At 43.3% G+C, this 20,503-nt stretch overlaps 1 protein-coding gene across 1 annotated transcript in view; it reads right to left on the bottom strand.

The window, feature by feature from the left end:
• LOC139411861 (AT-rich interactive domain-containing protein 3A-like) overlaps window positions 1-20,503 on the bottom strand; it is a 161,670-nt gene that overhangs the window by 16,926 nt on the left and 124,241 nt on the right. Inside the window, exons 5-6 of the mRNA XM_071158606.1 lie at window positions 18,098-18,281; window positions 10,038-10,282 (exon numbers count right to left, since the gene is read on the bottom strand). Of these exons, the coding sequence (XP_071014707.1) occupies window positions 10,038-10,282; window positions 18,098-18,281 (429 nt within the window). The remainder of the gene's footprint in view (window positions 1-10,037; window positions 10,283-18,097; window positions 18,282-20,503) is intronic.

The raw sequence follows: 20,503 nt of genomic DNA, 5'->3' as shown, positions 1-20,503 counted from the left end.
CCTGGGGCTTGCTGGACTTTCTTGGGAGCCCTGAAGCCATCTTCACAACAATTCAACCACTCTCCTTGAAGTTCTTGATGATCAGATAAATTGTTGATTTAGGTGCAATCTTACTGTCAGCTATATCCTTGCCTGTGAAGCCCTTTTTGTGCAAAGTAATGATTACGGCACGTGTTTCCTTGCAGGTAACCATGTTTGACAGAGGAAGAACAATGATTCCAAGCACCACCCTCCTTTTGAAGGTTCCAGTCTGTTATTCAAACTCAATCAGCATAACAGAGTGATCTCCAGCCTTGTCCTCGTCAACACTCACACCTGTGTTAGGAAGTGCAGCTCAGTTTCCACCTCCATTTTGTGGGCAGTGTGCACATAGACTGTCTTCTCTTGACAACCAGTATGCCTATAGCAGCCTCTCTCAATAGCAAGGCTATGCTCACTGAGTCTGTACACAGTCAAACCTTGCCTTAATTTTGGGTCAGTCACAGTGGTCAGGTGTTGCTGTCCTGGGGCTCTGTGGGGTCTGTTTGTGTTTGTGAACAGAGCCCCAGGACCAGCTTGCTTAGGGGGCTCTTCTCCAGGTTCATCTCTCTGTAGGTGATGGCTTTGTTATGGAGGTTTGGGATTCACTTCCTTTTAGGCGGTTATAGAATTGAATCACTCTTTTCTGGATTTTGATAATTAGCGGGTATCAGCCTAATTCTGCTCTGCATGCATTATTTGGTGTTTTATGTTGTACACTGAGGATATTTTTGCAAATTGTCAATTTGGTGTTTGTCCCATTTTGTGAATATGCCTCAGGACTACCTGGCATGATGACTCCTTGCTGTCCCCAGTCAACCTGGCCATACTGCTGCTCCAGTTTCAACTGTTCTGCCTGCAGCTATGGAACCCTGACCTGTTCACCGGACGTGCTACCTGTCCCAGACCTGCTGTTTTCAACTCTCTAGAGACAGCAGGAGCGGTAGAGATACTCTTAATGATCGGCTATGAAAAGCCAACTGACATTTACCCCTGATGTGCTGACTTACTGCACCCTCGACAACTACTGTGATTATTATTATTTGACCATGCTGGTCATTTATGAACATTTGAACATCTTGGCCATGTTCTGTTATAATCTCCACCCGGCACAGCCAGAAGAGGCCTGGCCACCCCTTACCCATTTCCACTGTTGTTACCCATCTCCACTGTTGTTACCCATCTCCACTGTTGTTACCCATCTCCACTGTTGTTACCCATCTCCTCTATCATTACCCATCTCCACTGTTATTACCCATCTCCACTGTTGTTACCCATCTCCACTGTTGTTACCCATCTCCACTGTTGTTACCCATCTCCACTGTTGTTACCCATCTCCACTGTTGTTACCCATCTCCTCTATCATTACCCATCTCCACTGTTGTTACCCATCTCCACTGTTGTTACCCATCTCCTCTATCATTACCCATCTCCACTGTTGTTACCCATCTCCACTGTCATTACCCATCTCCACTGTTGTTACCCATCTCCACTGTTGTTACCCATCTCCACTGTTGTTACCCATCTCCACTGTTGTTACCCATCTCCACTGTTGTTACCCATCTCCACTGTTGTTACCCATCTCCACTGTCATTACCCATCTCCACTGTCGTTACCCATCTCCACTGTTGTTACCCATCTCCACTGTTATTACCCATCTCCACTGTTGTTACCCATCTCCACTGTCATTACCCATCTCCACTGTTGTTACCCATCTCCACTGTTGTTACCCATCTCCACTGTTGTTACCCATCTCCACTGTTATTACCCATCTCCACTGTTGTTACCCATCTCCACTGTCATTACCCATCTCCACTGTTGTTATCTCCACCATTTCCACTGTTGTTACCCATCTCCACTGGTAACATCATTTCCACTGTTGTTACCCATCTCCACTGTTGTTACCCATCTCCATCTCCACTGTTGTTACCCATCTCCACTGTCATTACCCATCTCCACTGTTGTTACCCATCTCCACTGTCATTACCCATCTCCACTGTTGTTACCCATTTCCACTGTTGTTACCCATCTCCACTGGTAACATCTCCACTGTTGTTACCCATCTCCACTGTTGTTACCCATTTCCACTGTTGTTACCCATCTCCACTGTCATTACCCATCTCCACTGTTGTTACCCATCTCCACTGTTGTTACCCATCTCCACTGTTGTTACCCATCTCCACTGTTATTACCCATCTCCACTGTTGTTACCCATCTCCACTGTCATTACCCATCTCCACTGTTGTTACCCATTTCCACTGTTGTTACCCATCTCCACTGGTAACATCTCCACTGTTGTTACCCATCTCCACTGTTGTTACCCATCTCCACTGTTGTTACCCATCTCCACTGTCATTACCCATCTCCACTGTTGTTACCCATCTCCACTGTCATTACCCATCTCCACTGTTGTTACCCATTTCCACTGTTGTTACCCATCTCCACTGGTAACATCTCCACTGTTGTTACCCATCTCCACTGTTGTTACCCATTTCCACTGTTGTTACCCATCTCCACTGTTGTTACCCATCTCCTCTATCATTACCCATCTCCACTGTCATTACCCATCTCCACTGTCATTACCCATCTCCACTGTTGTTACCCATCTCCACTGTTGTTACCCATCTCCACTGTTGTTACCCATCTCCACTGTTGTTACCCATCTCCACTGTTGTTACCCATCTCCTCTATCATTACCCATCTCCACTGTCATTACCCATCTCCACTGTTGTTACCCATCTCCACTGTCATTACCCATCTCCACTGTTGTTACCCATCTCCACTGTTGTTACCCATCTCCACTGTTGTTACCCATCTCCACTGTAATTACCCATCTCCACTGTTGTTACCCATCTCCACTGTTGTTACCCATCTCCACTGTTGTTACCCATCTCCACAGTTGTTACCCATCTCCACTGTTATTACCCATCTCCACTGTTGTTACCCATCTCCACTGTTGTTACCCATCTCCACTGTTGTTACCCATCTCCACTGTTGTTACCCATCTCCACTGTTGTTACCCATTTCCACTGTTGTTACCCATCTCCACTGTTGTTACCCATCTCCTCTATCATTACCCATCTCCACTGTCATTACCCATCTCCACTGTCATTACCCATCTCCACTGTTGTTACCCATCTCCACTGTTGTTACCCATCTCCACTGTTGTTACCCATCTCCTCTGTTGTTACCCATCTCCACTGTTGTTACCCATCTCCACTGTTGTTACCCATCTCCACTGTTGTTACCCATCTCCACTGTTGTTACCCATCTCCACTGTTGTTACCCATCTCCACTGTTGTTACCCATCTCCACTGTTGTTACCCATCTCCACTGTTTGTTACCCATCTCCACTGTCATTACCCATCTCCACTGTTGTTACCCATCTCCTCTATCATTACCCATCTCCACTGTCATTACCCATCTCCACTGTTGTTACCCATCTCCACTGTTGTTACCCATCTCCACTGTCATTACCCATCTCCACTGTTGTTACCCATCTCCTCTATCATTACCCATCTCCACTGTCATTACCCATCTCCACTGTCATTACCCATCTCCACTGTTGTTACCCATCTCCACTGTTGTTACCCATCTCCACTGTTGTTACCCATCTCCACTGTTGTTACCCATCTCCACTGTTGTTACCCATCTCCACTGTCATTACCCATCTCCACTGTTGTTACCTATCTCCACTGTTGTTACCCATCTCCACTGTTGTTACCCATCTCCACTGTTGTTACCCATCTCCACTGGTAACATCTCCACTGTTGTTACCCATCTCCACTGTTGTTACCCATCTCCACTGTCATTACCCATCTCCACTGTTGTTACCCATCTCCACTGTTGTTACCCATCTCCACTGTTGTTACCCATCTCCACTGTTGTTACCCATCTCCACTGTTGTTACCCATCTCCACAGTTGTTACCCATCTCCACTGGTAACATCTCCACTGTTGTTACCCATCTCCACTGTTGTTACCCATCTCCACTGTTGTTACCCATCTCCACTGTTGTTACCCATCTCCACAGTTGTTACCCATCTCCACTGTTGTTACCCATCTCCACTGTTGTTACCCATCTCCACTGTTGTTACCCATCTCCACTGTCATTACCCATCTCCACTGTTGTTACCCATCTCCACTGTTGTTACCCATCTCCACTGTTATTACCCATCTCCACTGGTAACATCTCCACTGTCATTACCCATCTCCACTGTCATTACCCATCTCCACTGTTGTTACCCATCTCCACTGTTGTTACCCATCTCCACTGTTGTTACCCATCTCCACTGTTTGTTACCCATCTCCACTGTCATTACCCATCTCCACTGTTGTTACCCATCTCCTCTATCATTAACCATCTCCACTGTTGTTACCCATCTCCACTGTCATTACCCATCTCCACTGTCATTACCCATCTCCACTGTCGTTACCCATCTCCACTGTTGTTACCCATCTCCACTGTTGTTACCCATCTCCACTGTTGTTACCCATCTCCACTGTTATTACCCATCTCCACTGTTGTTACCCATCTCCTCTATCATTACCCATCTCCACTGTCATTACCCATCTCCACTGTTGTTACCCATTTCCACTGTTATTACCCATCTCCACTGTTGTTACCCATCTCCACTGTTGTTACCCATCTCCACTGTTGTTACCCATCTCCACAGTTGTTACCCATCTCCACTGGTAACATCTCCACTGTTGTTACCCATCTCCACTGTTGTTACCCATCTCCACTGTTGTTACCCATCTCCACTGTTGTTACCCATCTCCTCTATCATTACCCATCTCCACTGTCATTACCCATCTCCACTGTTGTTACCCATCTCCACTGTTGTTACCCATCTCCACTGTTATTACCCATCTCCACTGTTGTTACCCATCTCCTCTATCATTACCCATCTCCACTGTCATTACCCATCTCCACTGTTGTTACCCATCTCCACTGTTGTTACCCATCTCCTCTATCATTACCCATCTCCACTGTCATTACCCATCTCCACTGTTGTTACCCATCTCCACTGTTGTTACCCATCTCCTCTATCATTACCCATCTCCACTGTCATTACCCATCTCCACTGTTGTTACCCATCTCCTCTATCATTACCCATCTCCACTGTCATTACCCATCTCCACTGTTGTTACCCATCTCCACTGTTGTTACCCATCTCCACTGTTGTTACCCATCTCCACTGTTGTTACCCATCTCCACTGTTGTTACCCATCTCCTCTGTCATTACCCATCTCCACTGTTGTTACCCATCTCCACTGGTAACATCTCCACTGTTGTTACCCATCTCCACTGTTGTTACCCATCTCCACTGTTGTTACCCATCTCCACTGTTGTTACCCATCTCCACTGTTATTACCCATCTCCACTGGTAACATCTCCACTGTCATTACCCATCTCCACTGTCATTACCCATCTCCACTGTTGTTACCCATCTCCACTGTTGTTACCCATCTCCACTGTTGTTACCCATCTCCACTGTTGTTACCCATCTCCACTGTTGTTACCCATCTCCACTGTCATTACCCATCTCCACTGTCATTACCCATCTCCACTGTCATTACCCATCTCCACTGTTGTTACCCATCTCCACTGTTGTTACCCATCTCCACTGTTGTTACCCATCTCCACTGTTGTTACCCATCTCCATTGTTGTTACCCATCTCCACTGTCATTACCCATCTCCACTGTCATTACCCATCTCCACTGTTATTACCCATCTCCACTGTTGTTACCCATCTCCACTGTTGTTACCCATCTCTCTCCACTGTCATCAGCTGATGTAAGAAGGGCAATATAAATATATTTTACTTTATTTTATTTTTGGCAGTGAAACGAGGCTACTCGGGTGAGAAAAAAACTATTTGAAAATGTGAAGAATGTTTTTTTTGTAAAAATATTATTTGTATTTTATTATAAAAATAAATAAATGTGAATCACATTTTTATTTGGCGTACCCCCGATGGCACTGTGCGTACCCCAGTTTGAGAATACCTGCGAATCTCTTACTGAGATTTACTGTCAGGGCCAAGGTCAGACAGAATCTGTGTAGAATATCTAGGTGCTGCTGTAGGTCCTCCTTGGTTGGGGACAGAAGCACCAGATCATCAGCAAACAGTAGACATTTGACTTCAGATTCTAGTAGGGTGAGGCCGGGTGCTGCAGACTGTTCTAGTGCCCTCGCCAATTCGTTGATATATATGTTGAAGAGGGTGGGGCTTAAACTGCATCCCTGTCTCACCCCACGGCCTTGTGGAAAGAAATTTGTGTTTTTGCCAAATTTATAATGTCGTATGTTTTTCCCCCAACACCACTTTCAATCAATTTGTATAGCAGACCCTCATGCCAAATTAAGTCTAAGACTTTTTTGAAGTCAACAAAGCATAAGACTTTGCCTTTTTTTGTTTGTTTGTTTGTTTGTTTGTCAATTAGGGTGTGCAGGGTGAATATTTGGTCTGTCTTATGGTACTTTGGTAAAAAGCCAATTTGATAGTTGCTCAGTATATTGTTTTCACTGAGGAAATGTACGAGTCTGCTGTTAATTATAATGCAGATGATTTTCCCAAGCTTGCTGTTGCCGCATATCCCACGGTAGTTATTGGGGTCAAATTTATCTCCTATTTTGTGGATTGGGGTGATCAGTCCTTTGTTCCAAATATTAGGGAAGATTCCAGAGCCAAGGATGATGTTAAAGAGTTTATGTATAGCCAAATGGAATTTGTGGTCTGTATATTTGATCATTTCATTGAGAATACCATCAACACCACAGGACGTTTTGGGTTGGAGGGTTTGTATTTTGTCCTGTAGTTCATTCAATGTAATTGGATCTCTCTCTCTCTCTCTCTCTCTCTCTCTCTCTCTCTCTCTCTCTCTCTCTCTCTCTCTCTCTCTCTCTCTCTCTCTCTCTCTCCCTCCCTCCCTCCCTCCCTCCCTCCCTCCCTCTCTCGTTCCTCCGTGATACAGTGAGGAAATTGACAGCAGGGCATCGTGAGTATGAGGAAGTCCTGCAAGATGTTTCCGCTTCCCAGCGATGACCAGACTGCCCACAGGTTTTATGTGAGTGAATGGACGGCAGTGTGCCATTGTGTCTTGGTGGGGAGCAGTGATTGTGAAATCATTAGACCCATGAAAATAACTTTAACTTCTTCTTCTGTGGTAGGTGTTATCACGCTATCTTGTCTCTCAAATAGATATTGCAGTACATTAAATCTTTATTTATTTTATTTATTTATATTTGTGTTGGTGAGAAATATCTGTTGATGGAAGAGGAACTGAATGGTGCGGCAGCACTATGAGGTAACGTAAAGAACTGAATGGTGCGGCAGCACTATGAGGTAACGTAAAGAACTGAATGGTGTGGCAGCACTATGAGGTAACGTAAAGAACTGAATGGTGTGGCAGCACTATGAGGTAACGTAAAGAACTGAATGGTGTGGCAGCACTATGAGGTAACATAAAGAACTGAATGGTGTGGCAGCACTATGAGGTAACATAAAGAACTGAATGGTGTGGCAGCACTATGAGGTAACATAAAGAACTGAATGGTGCGGCAGCACTATGAGGTCACGTAAAGAACTGAATGGTGTGGCAGCACTATGAGGTAACATAAAGAACTGAATGGTGTGGCAGCACTATGAGGTAACATAAAGAACTGAATGGTGTGGCAGCACTATGAGGTAACGTAAAGAACTGAATGGTGTGGCAGCACTATGAGGTAACGTAAAGAACTGAATGGTGTGGCAGCACTATGAGGTAACGTAAAGAACTGAATGGTGTGGCAGCACTATGAGGTAACATAAAGAACTGAATGGTGTGGCAGCACTATGAGGTAACATAAAGAACTGAATGGTGTGGCAGCACTATGAGGTAACATAAAGAACTGAATGGTGTGGCAGCACTATGAGGTAACATAAAGAACTGAATGGTGTGGCAGCACTATGAGGTAACATAAAGAACTGAATGGTGTGGCAGCACTATGAGGTAACATAAAGAACTGAATGGTGTGGCAGCACTATGAGGTAACATAAAGAACTGAATGGTGTGGCAGCACTATGAGGTAACATAAAGAACTGAATGGTGTGGCAGCACTATGAGGTAACATAAAGAACTGAATGGTGTGGCAGCACTATGAGGTAACATAAAGAACTGAATGGTGTGGCAGCACTATGAGGTAACATAAAGAACTGAATGGTGTGGCAGCACTATGAGGTAACATAAAGAACTGAATGGTGTGGCAGCACTATGAGGTAACATAAAGAACTGAATGGTGTGGCAGCACTATGAGGTAAAATAAAGAACTGAATGGTGTGGCAGCACTATGAGGTAACATAAAGAACTGAATGGTGTGGCAGCACTATGAGGTAACATAAAGAACTGAATGGTGTGGCAGCACTAAGAGGTAACATAAAGAACTGAATGGTGTGGCAGCACTATGAGGTAACATAAAGAACTGAATGGTGTGGCAGCACTATGAGGTAACATAAAGAACTGAATGGTGTGGCAGCACTATGAGGTAACATAAAGAACTGAATGGTGTGGCAGCACTATGAGGTAACATAAAGAACTGAATGGTGTGGCAGCACTATGAGGTAACATAAATAACTGAATGGTGTGGCAGCACTATGAGGTAACATAAAGAACTGAATGGTGTGGCAGCACTATGAGGTAACATAAAGAACTGAATGGTGTGGCAGCACTATGAGGTAACATAAAGAACTGAATGGTGTGGCAGCACTATGAGGTAACATAAAGAACTGAATGGTGTGGCAGCACTATGAGGTAACATAAAGAACTGAATGGTGTGGCAGCACTATGAGGTAACATAAAGAACTGAATGGTGTGGCAGCACTATGAGGTAACATAAAGAACTGAATGGTGTGGCAGCACTATGAGGTAACATAAAGAACTGAATGGTGTGGCAGCACTATGAAGTAACATAAAGAACTGAATGGTGTGGCAGCACTATGAGATAACGTAAAGAACTGAATGGTGTGGCAGCACTATGAGGTAACATAAAGAACTGAATGGTGTGGCAGCACTATGAGGTAACATAAAGAACTGAATGGTGTGGCAGCACTATGAGGTAACATAAAGAACTGAATGGTGTGGCAGCACTATGAGGTAACATAAAGAACTGAATGGTGTGGCAGCACTATGAGGTAACATAAAGAACTGAATGGTGTGGCAGCACTATGAGGTAACATAAAGAACTGAATGGTGTGGCAGCACAGCATAAAGAACTGAATGGTGTGGCAGCACTATGAGATAACATAAAGAACTGAATGGTGTGGCAGCACTATGAGGTAACATAAAGAACTGAATGGTGTGGCAGCACTATGAGGTAACATAAAGAACTGAATGGTGTGGCAGCACTATGAGGTAACATAAAGAACTGAATGGTGTGGCAGCACTGAGGTAACATAAAGAACTGAATGGTGTGGCAGCACTATGAGGTAACATAAAGAACTGAATGGTGTGGCAGCACTATGAGGTAACATAAAGAACTGAATGGTGTGGCAGCACTATGAGGTAACATAAAGAACTGAATGGTGTGGCAGCACTATGAGGTAACATAAAGAACTGAATGGTGTGGCAGCACTATGAGGTAACATAAAGAACTGAATGGTGTGGCAGCACTATGAGGTAACATAAAGAACTGAATGGTGTGGCAGCACTATGAGATAACATAAAGAACTGAATGGTGTGGCAGCACTATGAGGTAACATAAAGAACTGAATGGTGTGGCAGCACTGAGGTAACATAAAGAACTGAATGGTGTGGCAGCACTATGAGATAACATAAAGAACACTTACCACGCCGCATATTGGTCCTCCGATCCTTCTCGCCTCTCCTCTTCGGACGAAGAGGAGGAAATCCCTTACACTACAATTCATTGTATTGATGGATCTTCACAGCTACCTATACCTCCACCTCAGCAGCAGCATAGCAGGCTCTTCTTGTCACACGCCAGGAAGCAGGAAGTTAAGTACTCTGTGTCTCACCTTTCTTGATGTTGTGTCCCTGGGTCAGGTGTACTCCGTTGTAGGTGGACATGGCCAGGTGAGACATGCTCATCTTGGGGGAGGAGAGGGTGGAGGGAGTCCCTACTGGAGAGTAGTTAAAGATGGACGACCCGTAGCTCTGACGACGTCCCTCACGGCGGTTGCTGTCGATAGCTACCTGGAGCTCTCCGGGGGAGCTCAGACCCCTCTTTTCACATTCGTAAGGGTAGAGGTACTTCATATACCTGCAGGAAGGGAACAGGAACAGTGTGAGGAGGACATTTCACAACATTTTACTGCAAGAGAATGGTGACTGTTAACAAGATTACATTATGTCATGTATTACATATGTTGACTGTTAACAAGGTTACATTATGTAATTTATTACAGATGATGACTGTTAACAAGGTTTCATTATGTCATTCATTACAGATGGTGACTGTCAACAAGGTTACATTATGTCATTTATTACAGGTGGGGACTGTCAACAAGGTTACATTATGTCATTTTTAAGATGGTGACTGTTAACAAGGTTACATTATGCCATTTATTACAGATGGTGACTGTCAACAAGGTTACATTATGTAATTTATTACAGATGGTGACTGTCAACAAGGTTACATTATGTAATTTATTACAGATGGTGACTGTCAACAAGGTTACATTATGTAATTTATTACCGATGGTGACTGTTAACAAGGTTACATTATGTCATTTATTACAGATGGTGACTGATAACAAGGTTACATTATGTAATTTATTACAGATGGTGACTGTTAACAAGGTTACATTATGTCATTTATTACAGATGGTGACTGTTAACAAGGTTACATTATGTCATTTATTACAGATGGTGACTGATAACAAGGTTACATTATGTCATTTATTACAGATGGTGACTGATAACAAGGTTACATTATGTAATTTATTACAGATGGTGACTGTTAACAAGGTTACATTATGTAATTTATTACCGATGGTGACTGTTAACAAGGTTACATTATGTAATTTATTACCGATGGTGACTGTTAACAAGGTTACATTATGTCATTTATTACAGATGGTGACTGATAACAAGGTTACATTATGTCATTTATGGTGACTGTTACCAAGGTTACATTGTCATTTATGGTGACTGTCAACAAGGTTACATTATGTCATTCATTACAGGTGGTGACTGTCAACAAGGTTACATTATGTCATTCATTACAGGTGGTGACTGTCAACAAGGTTACATTATGTCATTCATTACAGGTGGTGACTGTCAACAAGGTTACATTATGTCATTCATTACAGGTGGTGACTGTCAACAAGGTTACATTATGTCATTCATTACAGGTGGTGACTGTTAACAAGGTTACATTATGTCATTTATTACAGATGGTGACTGTCAACAAGGTTACATTCTGTCATTTATTACCGATGGTGACTGTTAACAAGGTTACATTATGTCATTTATTACAGATGGTGACTGTCAACAAGGTTACATTCTGTCATTTATTACCGATGGTGACTGTTAACAAGGTTACATTATGTCATTTATTACAGATGGTGACTGATAACAAGGTTACATTATGTCATTTATGGTGATTGTTACCAAGGTTACATTGTCATTTATGGTGACTGTTACCAACGTTACATAATTACAGGTGGTGACTGTTAACAAGGTTACATTATGTCATTTATGGTGACTGTCAACAAGGTTACATATGTCATTCATTACAGGTGGTGACTGTCAACAAGGTTACATTATGTCATTCATTACAGGTGGCGACTGTCAACAAGGTTACATTATGTCATTCATTACAGGTGGCAACTGTCAACAAGGTTACATTATGTCATTCATTACAGGTGGTGACTGTTAACAGCCAACCTATACATAATATGGTGTTAAGTGTAAATAATAGTAAACAACATCTTGGCTGTACATTTATAATAAACTGTTGATAATCATAGTAGTTGTATCACTTTAGTATGGAGCTCAGACCCTTCTTTGCGCATTGATAAGGGGAGAGGTACTTCATATACTCTGGAATCACCAACTATTTCTCTACACACATACTTTTTCAGGGTTAACATTCTGAAAATTCTCGGGGAGCAGTAATTGACTTGCTTAAATAAAGGTGAAATAATGACATCAAATTGTCTTGTCTGTTCCCTAGCATTTCAACTTGGTTAACACTACATAAGCCTTGCTCTCTAGGATGGCCAGAAGAACAGGAAACTGCGTTGAGGATGATGCAATGGCTTCCTCTCCACTGTGATCAGGACTAGACAGAGTGAAGGGTTGATGTTTAACCTCTCTGCTGTTCTCCTCTCCACTGTGATCAGGACTAGACAGAGTGAAGGGTTGGTGTTTAACCTCTCTGCTGTTCTCCTCTCCACTGTGATCCAGACTAGACAGAGTGAAGGGTTGGTGTTTAACCTCTCTGCTGTTCTCCTCTCCACTGTGATCCAGACTAGACAGAGTGAAGGGTTGGTGTTTAACCTCTCTGCTGTTCTCCTCTCCACTGTGATCCAGACTAGACAGAGTGAAGGGTTGGTGTTTAACCTCTCTGCTGTTCTCCTCTCCACTGTGATCCAGACTAGACAGAGTGAAGGGTTGGTGTTTAACCTCTCTGCTGTTCTCCTCTCCACTGTGATCCAGACTAGACAGAGTGAAGGGTTGGTGTTTAACCTCTCTGCTGTTCTCCTCTCCACTGTGATCCAGACTAGACAGAGTGAAGGGTTGGTGTTTAACCTCTCTGCTGTTCTCCTCTCCACTGTGATCAGGACTAGACAGAGTGAAGGGTTGGTGTTTAACCTCTCTGCTGTTCTCCTCTCCACTGTGATCAGGACTAGACAGAGTGAAGGGTTGGTGTTTAACCTCTCTGCTGTTCTCCTCTCCACTGTGATCAGGACTAGACAGAGTGAAGGGTTGGTGTTTAACCTCTCTGCTGTTCTCCTCTCCACTGTGATCCAGACTAGACAGAGTGAAGGGTTGGTGTTTAACCTCTCTGCTGTTCTCCTCTCCACTGTGATCCAGACTAGACAGAGTGAATCCCCCTCTACTCCAACCCCATCATTACCATCCATCATGCAGGTTAGAATGGCTGTAATGGTAGTAATGCTCACACCATCAGAGCAGAAAATATATGTTATTGTGCCTATCAATACTAAGCTAAATCCTAATGACAGTGTTGTACAGCAGTGGTGATTCAATATGTATTTATGAGAAGAACAGCAGTCTGGGTGTTAGATAACTTATAGAACATTATTTATAGAATATTATGCTGCCATATTATTCTGAATTAAATGTGGTGTCACGGGGAAAAACGTTTCATTTCCTTAACCTGCTTATTAAGTACCACACACAAGAGACGACATTTCAATCTGGGAATCAGCTTTGAATCCTTTGAATCTAACACACGCATATCTAACACATTAAACGTGTGTTTTATGCAGTTCCAACACACAAGTTGTTCTAGTACTCTGCAAGGCTACTGGTTCTGCTTCACTACTGTAGGAGCTAGACGGAATAAGGTATTAGTCAAATAAGCCGAGCTAGCAGGTTATCTCCAGTTATCGCCAGTTATCACCAGCAGTGTCACTCACTGTGTTAATGTATGGTGTACAGAGCTTCACTTACTGTGTTAATGTATGGTGTACAGAGCTCCACTCGCTGTGTTAATGTATGGTGTACCCGTACAGAGCTTCACTCACTATGTTAATGTATGGTGTACCCGTACAGAGCTTCACTCACTGTGTTAATGTATGGTGTACCCGTACAGAGCTTCACTCACTGTGTTAATGTATGGTGTACCCGTACAGAGCTTCACTCACTGTGTTAATGTATGGTGTACAGAGCTTCACTCACTGTGTTAATGTATGGTGTACCCGTACAGAACTTCACTCACTGTGTTGATGTATGGTGTACCCGTACAGAGCTTCACTCACTGTGTTAATGTATGGTGTACCCGTACAGAGCTTCACTCACTGTGTTAATGTATGGTGTACCCGTACAGAGCTTCACTCACTGTGTTAATGTATGGTGTACAGAGCTTCACTCACTGTGTTAATGTATGGTGTACCCGTACAGAACTTCACTCACTGTGTTGATGTATGGTGTACCCATACAGAGCTTCACTCACTGTGTTAATGTATGGTGTACAGAGCATCACTCACTGTGTTAATGTATGGTGAACAGAGCTTCACTCACTGTGTTAATGTAAGGTGTACAGAGCATCACTCACTGTGTTAATGTATGGTGTACCCGTACAGAGCTTCACTCACTGTGTTAATGTATGGTGTACAGAGCATCACTCACTGTGTTAATGTATGGTGAACAGAGCTTCACTCACTGTGTTAATGTAAGGTGTACAGAGCATCACTCACTGTGTTAATGTATGGTGTACCCGTACAGAGCTTCACTCACTGTGTTAATGTATGGTGTACAGAGCATCACTCACTGTGTTAATGTAAGGTGTACAGAGCTTCACTCACTGTGTTCTGAGCCCTCTCCTGAGCCCTCTCCTGTACTCCCTGTTCACCCACGACTGCGTGGCCACGCACGCCTCCAACTCAATCATCAAGTTTGCGGACGACACAACAGTGGTAGGCTTGATTACCAACAACGAGGAGACGGCCTACAGGGAGGAGGTGAGGGCCCTCGGAGTGTGGTGTCAGGAAAATAACCTCACACTCAACGTCAACTAAGGAGATGATTGTGGACTTCAGGAAACAGCAGAGGGAACACCCCCCTATCCACATCGATGGAACAGTAGTGGAGAGGGTAGCAAGTTTTAAGTTCCTCGGCATACACATCACAGACAAACTGAATTGGTCCACTCACACAGACAGCATCGTGAAGAAGGCGCAGCAGCGCCTCTTCAACCTCAGGAGGCTGAAGAAATTCGGCTTGTCACCAAAAGCACTCACAAACTTCTACAGATGCACAATCGAGAGCATCCTGGCGGGCTGTATGGCCTGGTATGGCAACTGCACCGCCCTCAACCGTAAGGCTCTCCAGAGGGTAGTGAGGTCTGCACAACGCATCACCGGGAGCAAACTACCTGCCCTCCAGGACACCTACACCACCCGATGTCACAGGAAGGCCATAAAGATCATCAAGGACATCAACCACCCGAGCCACTGCCTGTTCACCCCGCTATCATCCAGAAGGCGAGGTCAGTACAGGTGCATCAAAGCTGGGACCGAGAGACTGAAAAACAGCTTCTATCTCAAGGCCATCAGACTGTTAAACAGCCACCACTAACACTGAGTGGCTGCTGCCAACACACTGACACTGACTCAACTCCAGCCACTTTAATAATGGGAATTGATGGGAAATGATGTAAATATATCACTAGCCACTTTAAACAATGCTACCTTATATAATGTTACTTACCCTACATTATTCATCTCATATGCATACGTATATACTGTACTCTATATCATCGACTGTATCCTTATGTAATACATGTATCACTAGCCACATTAAACTATGCCACTTTGTTTACATACTCATCTCATTTGTACATACTGTACTCGATACCATCTACTGTATCTTGCCTATGCTGCTCTGTACCATCACTCATTCATATATCCTTATGTACATATTCTTTATCCCCTTACACTGTGTACAAGACAGTAGTTTTGGAATTGTTAGTTAGATTACTTGTTATTACTGCATTGTCGGAACTAGAAGCACAAGCATTTCGCTAGACTCGCATTAACATCTGCTAACCATGTGTATGTGACAAATAAAATTTGATTTGATTTGATTTGATTTGTGTTAATGTATGGTGTACCCGTACAGAGCATCACTCACTGTGTTAATGTATGGTGTACAGAGCTTCACTCACTGTGTTAATGTATGGTGTACCCATACAGAGCTTCACTCACTGTGTTAATGTATGGTGTACAGAGCTTCACTCACTGTGTTAATGTATGGTGTACAGAGCTTCACTCACTGTGTTAATGTATGGTGTACAGAGCTTCACTCACTGTGTTAATGTAAGGTGTACAGAGCTTCACTCACTGTGTTAATGTATGGTGTACCCGTACAGAGCTTCAGTCACTGTGTTAATGTATGGTGTACAGAGCATCACTCACTGTGTTAATGTACGGTGTACAGAGCTTCACTCACTGTGTTAATGTATGGTGTACAGAGCTTCACTCACTGTGTTAATGTATGGTGTACAGAGCTTCACTCACTGTGTTAATGTATGGTGTACAGAGCTTCACTCACTGTGTTAATGTATGGTGTACCCGTACAGAGCTTCACTCACTGTGTTAATGTATGGTGTACCCGTACAGAGCTTCACTCACTGTGTTAATGTATGGTGTACCCGTACAGAACTTCACTCACTGTGTTGATGTATGGTGTACCCATACAGAGCTTCACTCACTGTGTTAATGTATGGTGTACCCGTACAGAGCTTCACTCACTGTGTTAATGTATGGTGTACCCGTACAGAGCTTCACTCACTGTGTTAATGTAAGGTGTACCCGTACAGAGCTTCACTCACTGTGTTAATGTATGGTGTACCCGTACAGAGCTTCACTCACTGTGTTAATGGATGGTGTACAGAGCTTCACTCACTGTGTTAATGTATGGTGTACAGAGCTTCACTCACTGTGTTAATGTATGGTGTACAGAGCTTCACTCACTGTGTTAATGTAAGGTGTACAGAGCTTCACTCACTGTGTTAATGTATGGTGTACCCGTACAGAGCTTCAGTCACTGTGTTAATGTATGGTGTACAGAGCATCACTCACTGTGTTAATGTACGGTGTACAGAGCTTCACTCACTGTGTTAATGTATGGTGTACAGAGCTTCACTCACTGTGTTAATGTATGGTGTACAGAGCTTCACTCACTGTGTTAATGTATGGTGTACAGAGCTTCACTCACTGTGTTAATGTACGGTGTACAGAGCTTCACTCACTGTGTTAATGTATGGTGTACCTATACAGAGCTTCACTCACTGTGTTAATGTATGGTGTACAGAGCTTCACTCACTGTGTTAATGTATGGTGTACCCGTACAGAGCTTCACTCACTGTGTTAATGTATGGTGTACCCGTACAGAGCTTCACTCACTGTGTTAATGTATGGTGTACCCGTACAGAACTTCACTCACTGTGTTGATGTATGGTGTACCCATACAGAGCTTCACTCACTGTGTTAATGTATGGTGTACCCGTACAGAGCTTCACTCACTGTGTTAATGTATGGTGTACCCGTACAGAGCTTCACTCACTGTGTTAATGTAAGGTGTACCCGTACAGAGCTTCACTCACTGTGTTAATGTATGGTGTACCCGTACAGAGCTTCACTCACTGTGTTAATGGATGGTGTACAGAGCTTCACTCACTGTGTTAATGTATGGTGTACAGAGCTTCACTCACTGTGTTAATGTAAGGTGTACAGAGCTTCACTCACTGTGTTAATGTATGGTGTACCGTACAGAGCTTCACTCACTGTGTTAATGTATGGTGTACAGAGCATCACTCACTGTGTTAATGTACGGTGTACAGAGCTTCACTCACTGTGTTAATGTATGGTGTACAGAGCTTCACTCACTGTGTTAATGTATGGTGTACAGAGCTTCACTCACTGTGTTAATGTATGGTGTACAGAGCTTCACTCACTGTGTTAATGTACGGTGTACAGAGCTTCACTCACTGTGTTAATGTATGGTGTACCCATACAGAGCTTCACTCACTGTGTTAATGTAAGGTGTACCCGTACAAAGCTTCACTCACTGTGTTAATGTATGGTGTACAGAGCTTCACTCACTGTGTTAATGTATGGTGTACAGAGCTTCACTCACTGTGTTAATGTACGGTGTACAGAGCTTCACTCACTGTGTTAATGTACGGTGTACCCGTACAGAGCTTCACTCACTGTGTTAATGTATGGTGTACAGAGCTTCACTCACTGTGTTAATGTATGGTGAACAGAGCTTCACTCACTGTGTTAATGTATGGTGTACAGAGCTTCACTCACTGTGTTAATGTATGGTGTACAGAGCTTCACTCACTGAGTTAATGTATGGTGTACAGAGCTTCACTCACTGTGTTCGTAGGGTGAACGCTGCACTGGTGATGGAGGTAGGGAGGTTGAGGCCTTTGGTGATCTCACGCCATATTTTCTTATTGATGACCTCCACTAAGCCGCCGTTTTCTGTGACCAGCTTGTAGAGCGTGTACAGATCCAACACCTGCTTGGCCATGATAGGAATACGATTCACTGGAGTCCCTGTAGAGACAAAACACAATATCCACAATAAATGCTATTAACTTCAGTCCATCGATAGAGAGGGTTTCCTCGCTAGCTGTGGCTGACAGCTGGGTTAACAAGACATCGTTACTTTTTGAAACACTTTTGATACGGTATTTTTATTAAAGAGGCAATCTGTGTTTGCTACATCCTATTCTTTGGACTTTGATACATGTACAGTATGTACCCATTGATTTAGAAGAATATAACTTTAAACAAAATAAATGTAAACACGCTGTATAGCATTGAAACATGTTTAAATGCGACAGGCAACGTTCTTCCTGTTTTTTAAAAACCTTTCTTAAAACAACTAATAACAGCAGACTACATTTTATATTTTTGATACAACACTAAGAGAGACGTGGCGATATAATTAGGAATTATGATACTAGAACTGGGATGAACCTTACGAAGGGATAAAGGTCAGACATTTTTTTGGGGTCAGGTAGTTGGTCAATCACGCAATGGCTGTGATAAGATATTGCGTAAAACATAATGCATTTGAATAATTTATCTACACTGTATGTTTGTTAGCTAGCCAGTTTTAGAGTAATAATTCCATAAATTGTTCTAATTAATTGCCAATATGCCAATATTACACCTGGCGACCGTGTCAGCGTGCACTGTGCCCGGACCGCCACAGGAGTCGCTAGTGCGCGATGGGACAAGGACAACCCTGCCGGCAACCAAACCCCCCCTCCCCCCTAAACTGGACACCGATGGGCCAAGCTCTCAGTCTCATTGACCACCAAATGTTGCTAAATTTAGACAGCTAGCCACTTAATATAACTTGTTTTCTCAACATGTATGTTAGCTAGTTAAGTTAACCATGTTATTAATTCAACTCCCATTTGCTGTCAACATCAGGATATGATTTGAGAGTACTACTTAGCTCCAAAAGTGTTTATCATAGCATTGACTGTATGCTGACAGGGAATTCAGAGCCAATCAGTGGCTAGCTACATGACAAATATAATTTTACCAGATTCCTGTGTAGTAATTGTAATGACAGTCCACTCATATGCTCAATATTGTATAGTTAAAAACACAATCAGAACTCTAGTTCACGGTTTACATTTGATCCAGCTATTCCAATCAGAAATAATCCGGTGCTTGGATTTTGAAGTAGTTTTAACCTTTCACTTGTGCTGCACAGGCTTCTGACTAGAGTGAGAACCAAAGATGGTGGATAAATAAGACAGTTTACTCAGTCCGTTTACCGTTGTAAAAAAAAGAGTCAAGGTTCCTGTCTGTGTAAGTGCGTCGTTTCCTCTCTGACCACGGTTCCTCCATAACATCTGGAATGCTAACGTCAGAGAGGGGAACAACTGGCTCTGGTCTACTTGTTGTTTCATCACGCTTGCCCCACCCGCCCCAACTAGACATTTTTTGCCAGTGAGATCTCGCCCTGGGGCGCCCCCGCCGCCAGGCGTGAGGCAATAAGTCGACCAGAGTGGCCCTGCCCCGATCAGAAAAAATAAGGGACTGGGGTGTCTCGCTTTCTCTACTATGTGAGTACAGCTACGACCAGAAGAGACTTTTACATGGCAGGTTAGGAGAATTAACATGGCAGGACAGGAGAATTAACATGGCAGGTTAGGAGAATTAACATGGCAGGTTAGGAGAATTAACATGGCAGGACAGGAGAATTAACATGGCAGGTTAGGAGAATTAACATGGCAGGTTAGGAGAATTAACATGGCAGGTTAGGAGAATTAACATGGCAGGACAGGAGAATGAACATGGCAGGTTAGGAGAATTAACATGGCAGGACAGGAGAATTAACATGGCAGGACAGGAGAATTAACATGGCAGGTTAGGAGAATTAACATGGCAGGACAGGAGAATTAACATGGCAGGTTAGGAGAATTAACATGGCAGGACAGGACAATTAACATGGCAGGTTAGGAGAATTAACATGGCAGGACAGGAGAATTAACATGGCAGGACATGAGAATTAACATGGCAGGTTAGGAGAATTAACATGGCAGGACAGGAGAATTAACATGGCAGGTTAGGAGAATTAACATGGCAGGACAGGAGAATTAACATGGCAGGTTAGGAGAATTAACATGGCAGGTTAGGAGAATTAACATGGCAGGACAGGAGAATTAACATGGCAGGTTAGGAGAATTAACATGGCAGGACAGGACAATTAACATGGCAGGACAGGATAATTAACATGGCAGGTTAGGAGAATT

The sequence above is a fragment of the Oncorhynchus clarkii genome, chromosome 6 (assembly GCF_045791955.1).
Source record: "Oncorhynchus clarkii lewisi isolate Uvic-CL-2024 chromosome 6, UVic_Ocla_1.0, whole genome shotgun sequence".
Lineage (NCBI taxonomy): Eukaryota > Metazoa > Chordata > Actinopteri > Salmoniformes > Salmonidae > Oncorhynchus > Oncorhynchus clarkii.
Note: the sequence above shows the minus strand (reverse complement) of the source record. Positions and strands in the feature narration are given on the sequence as shown.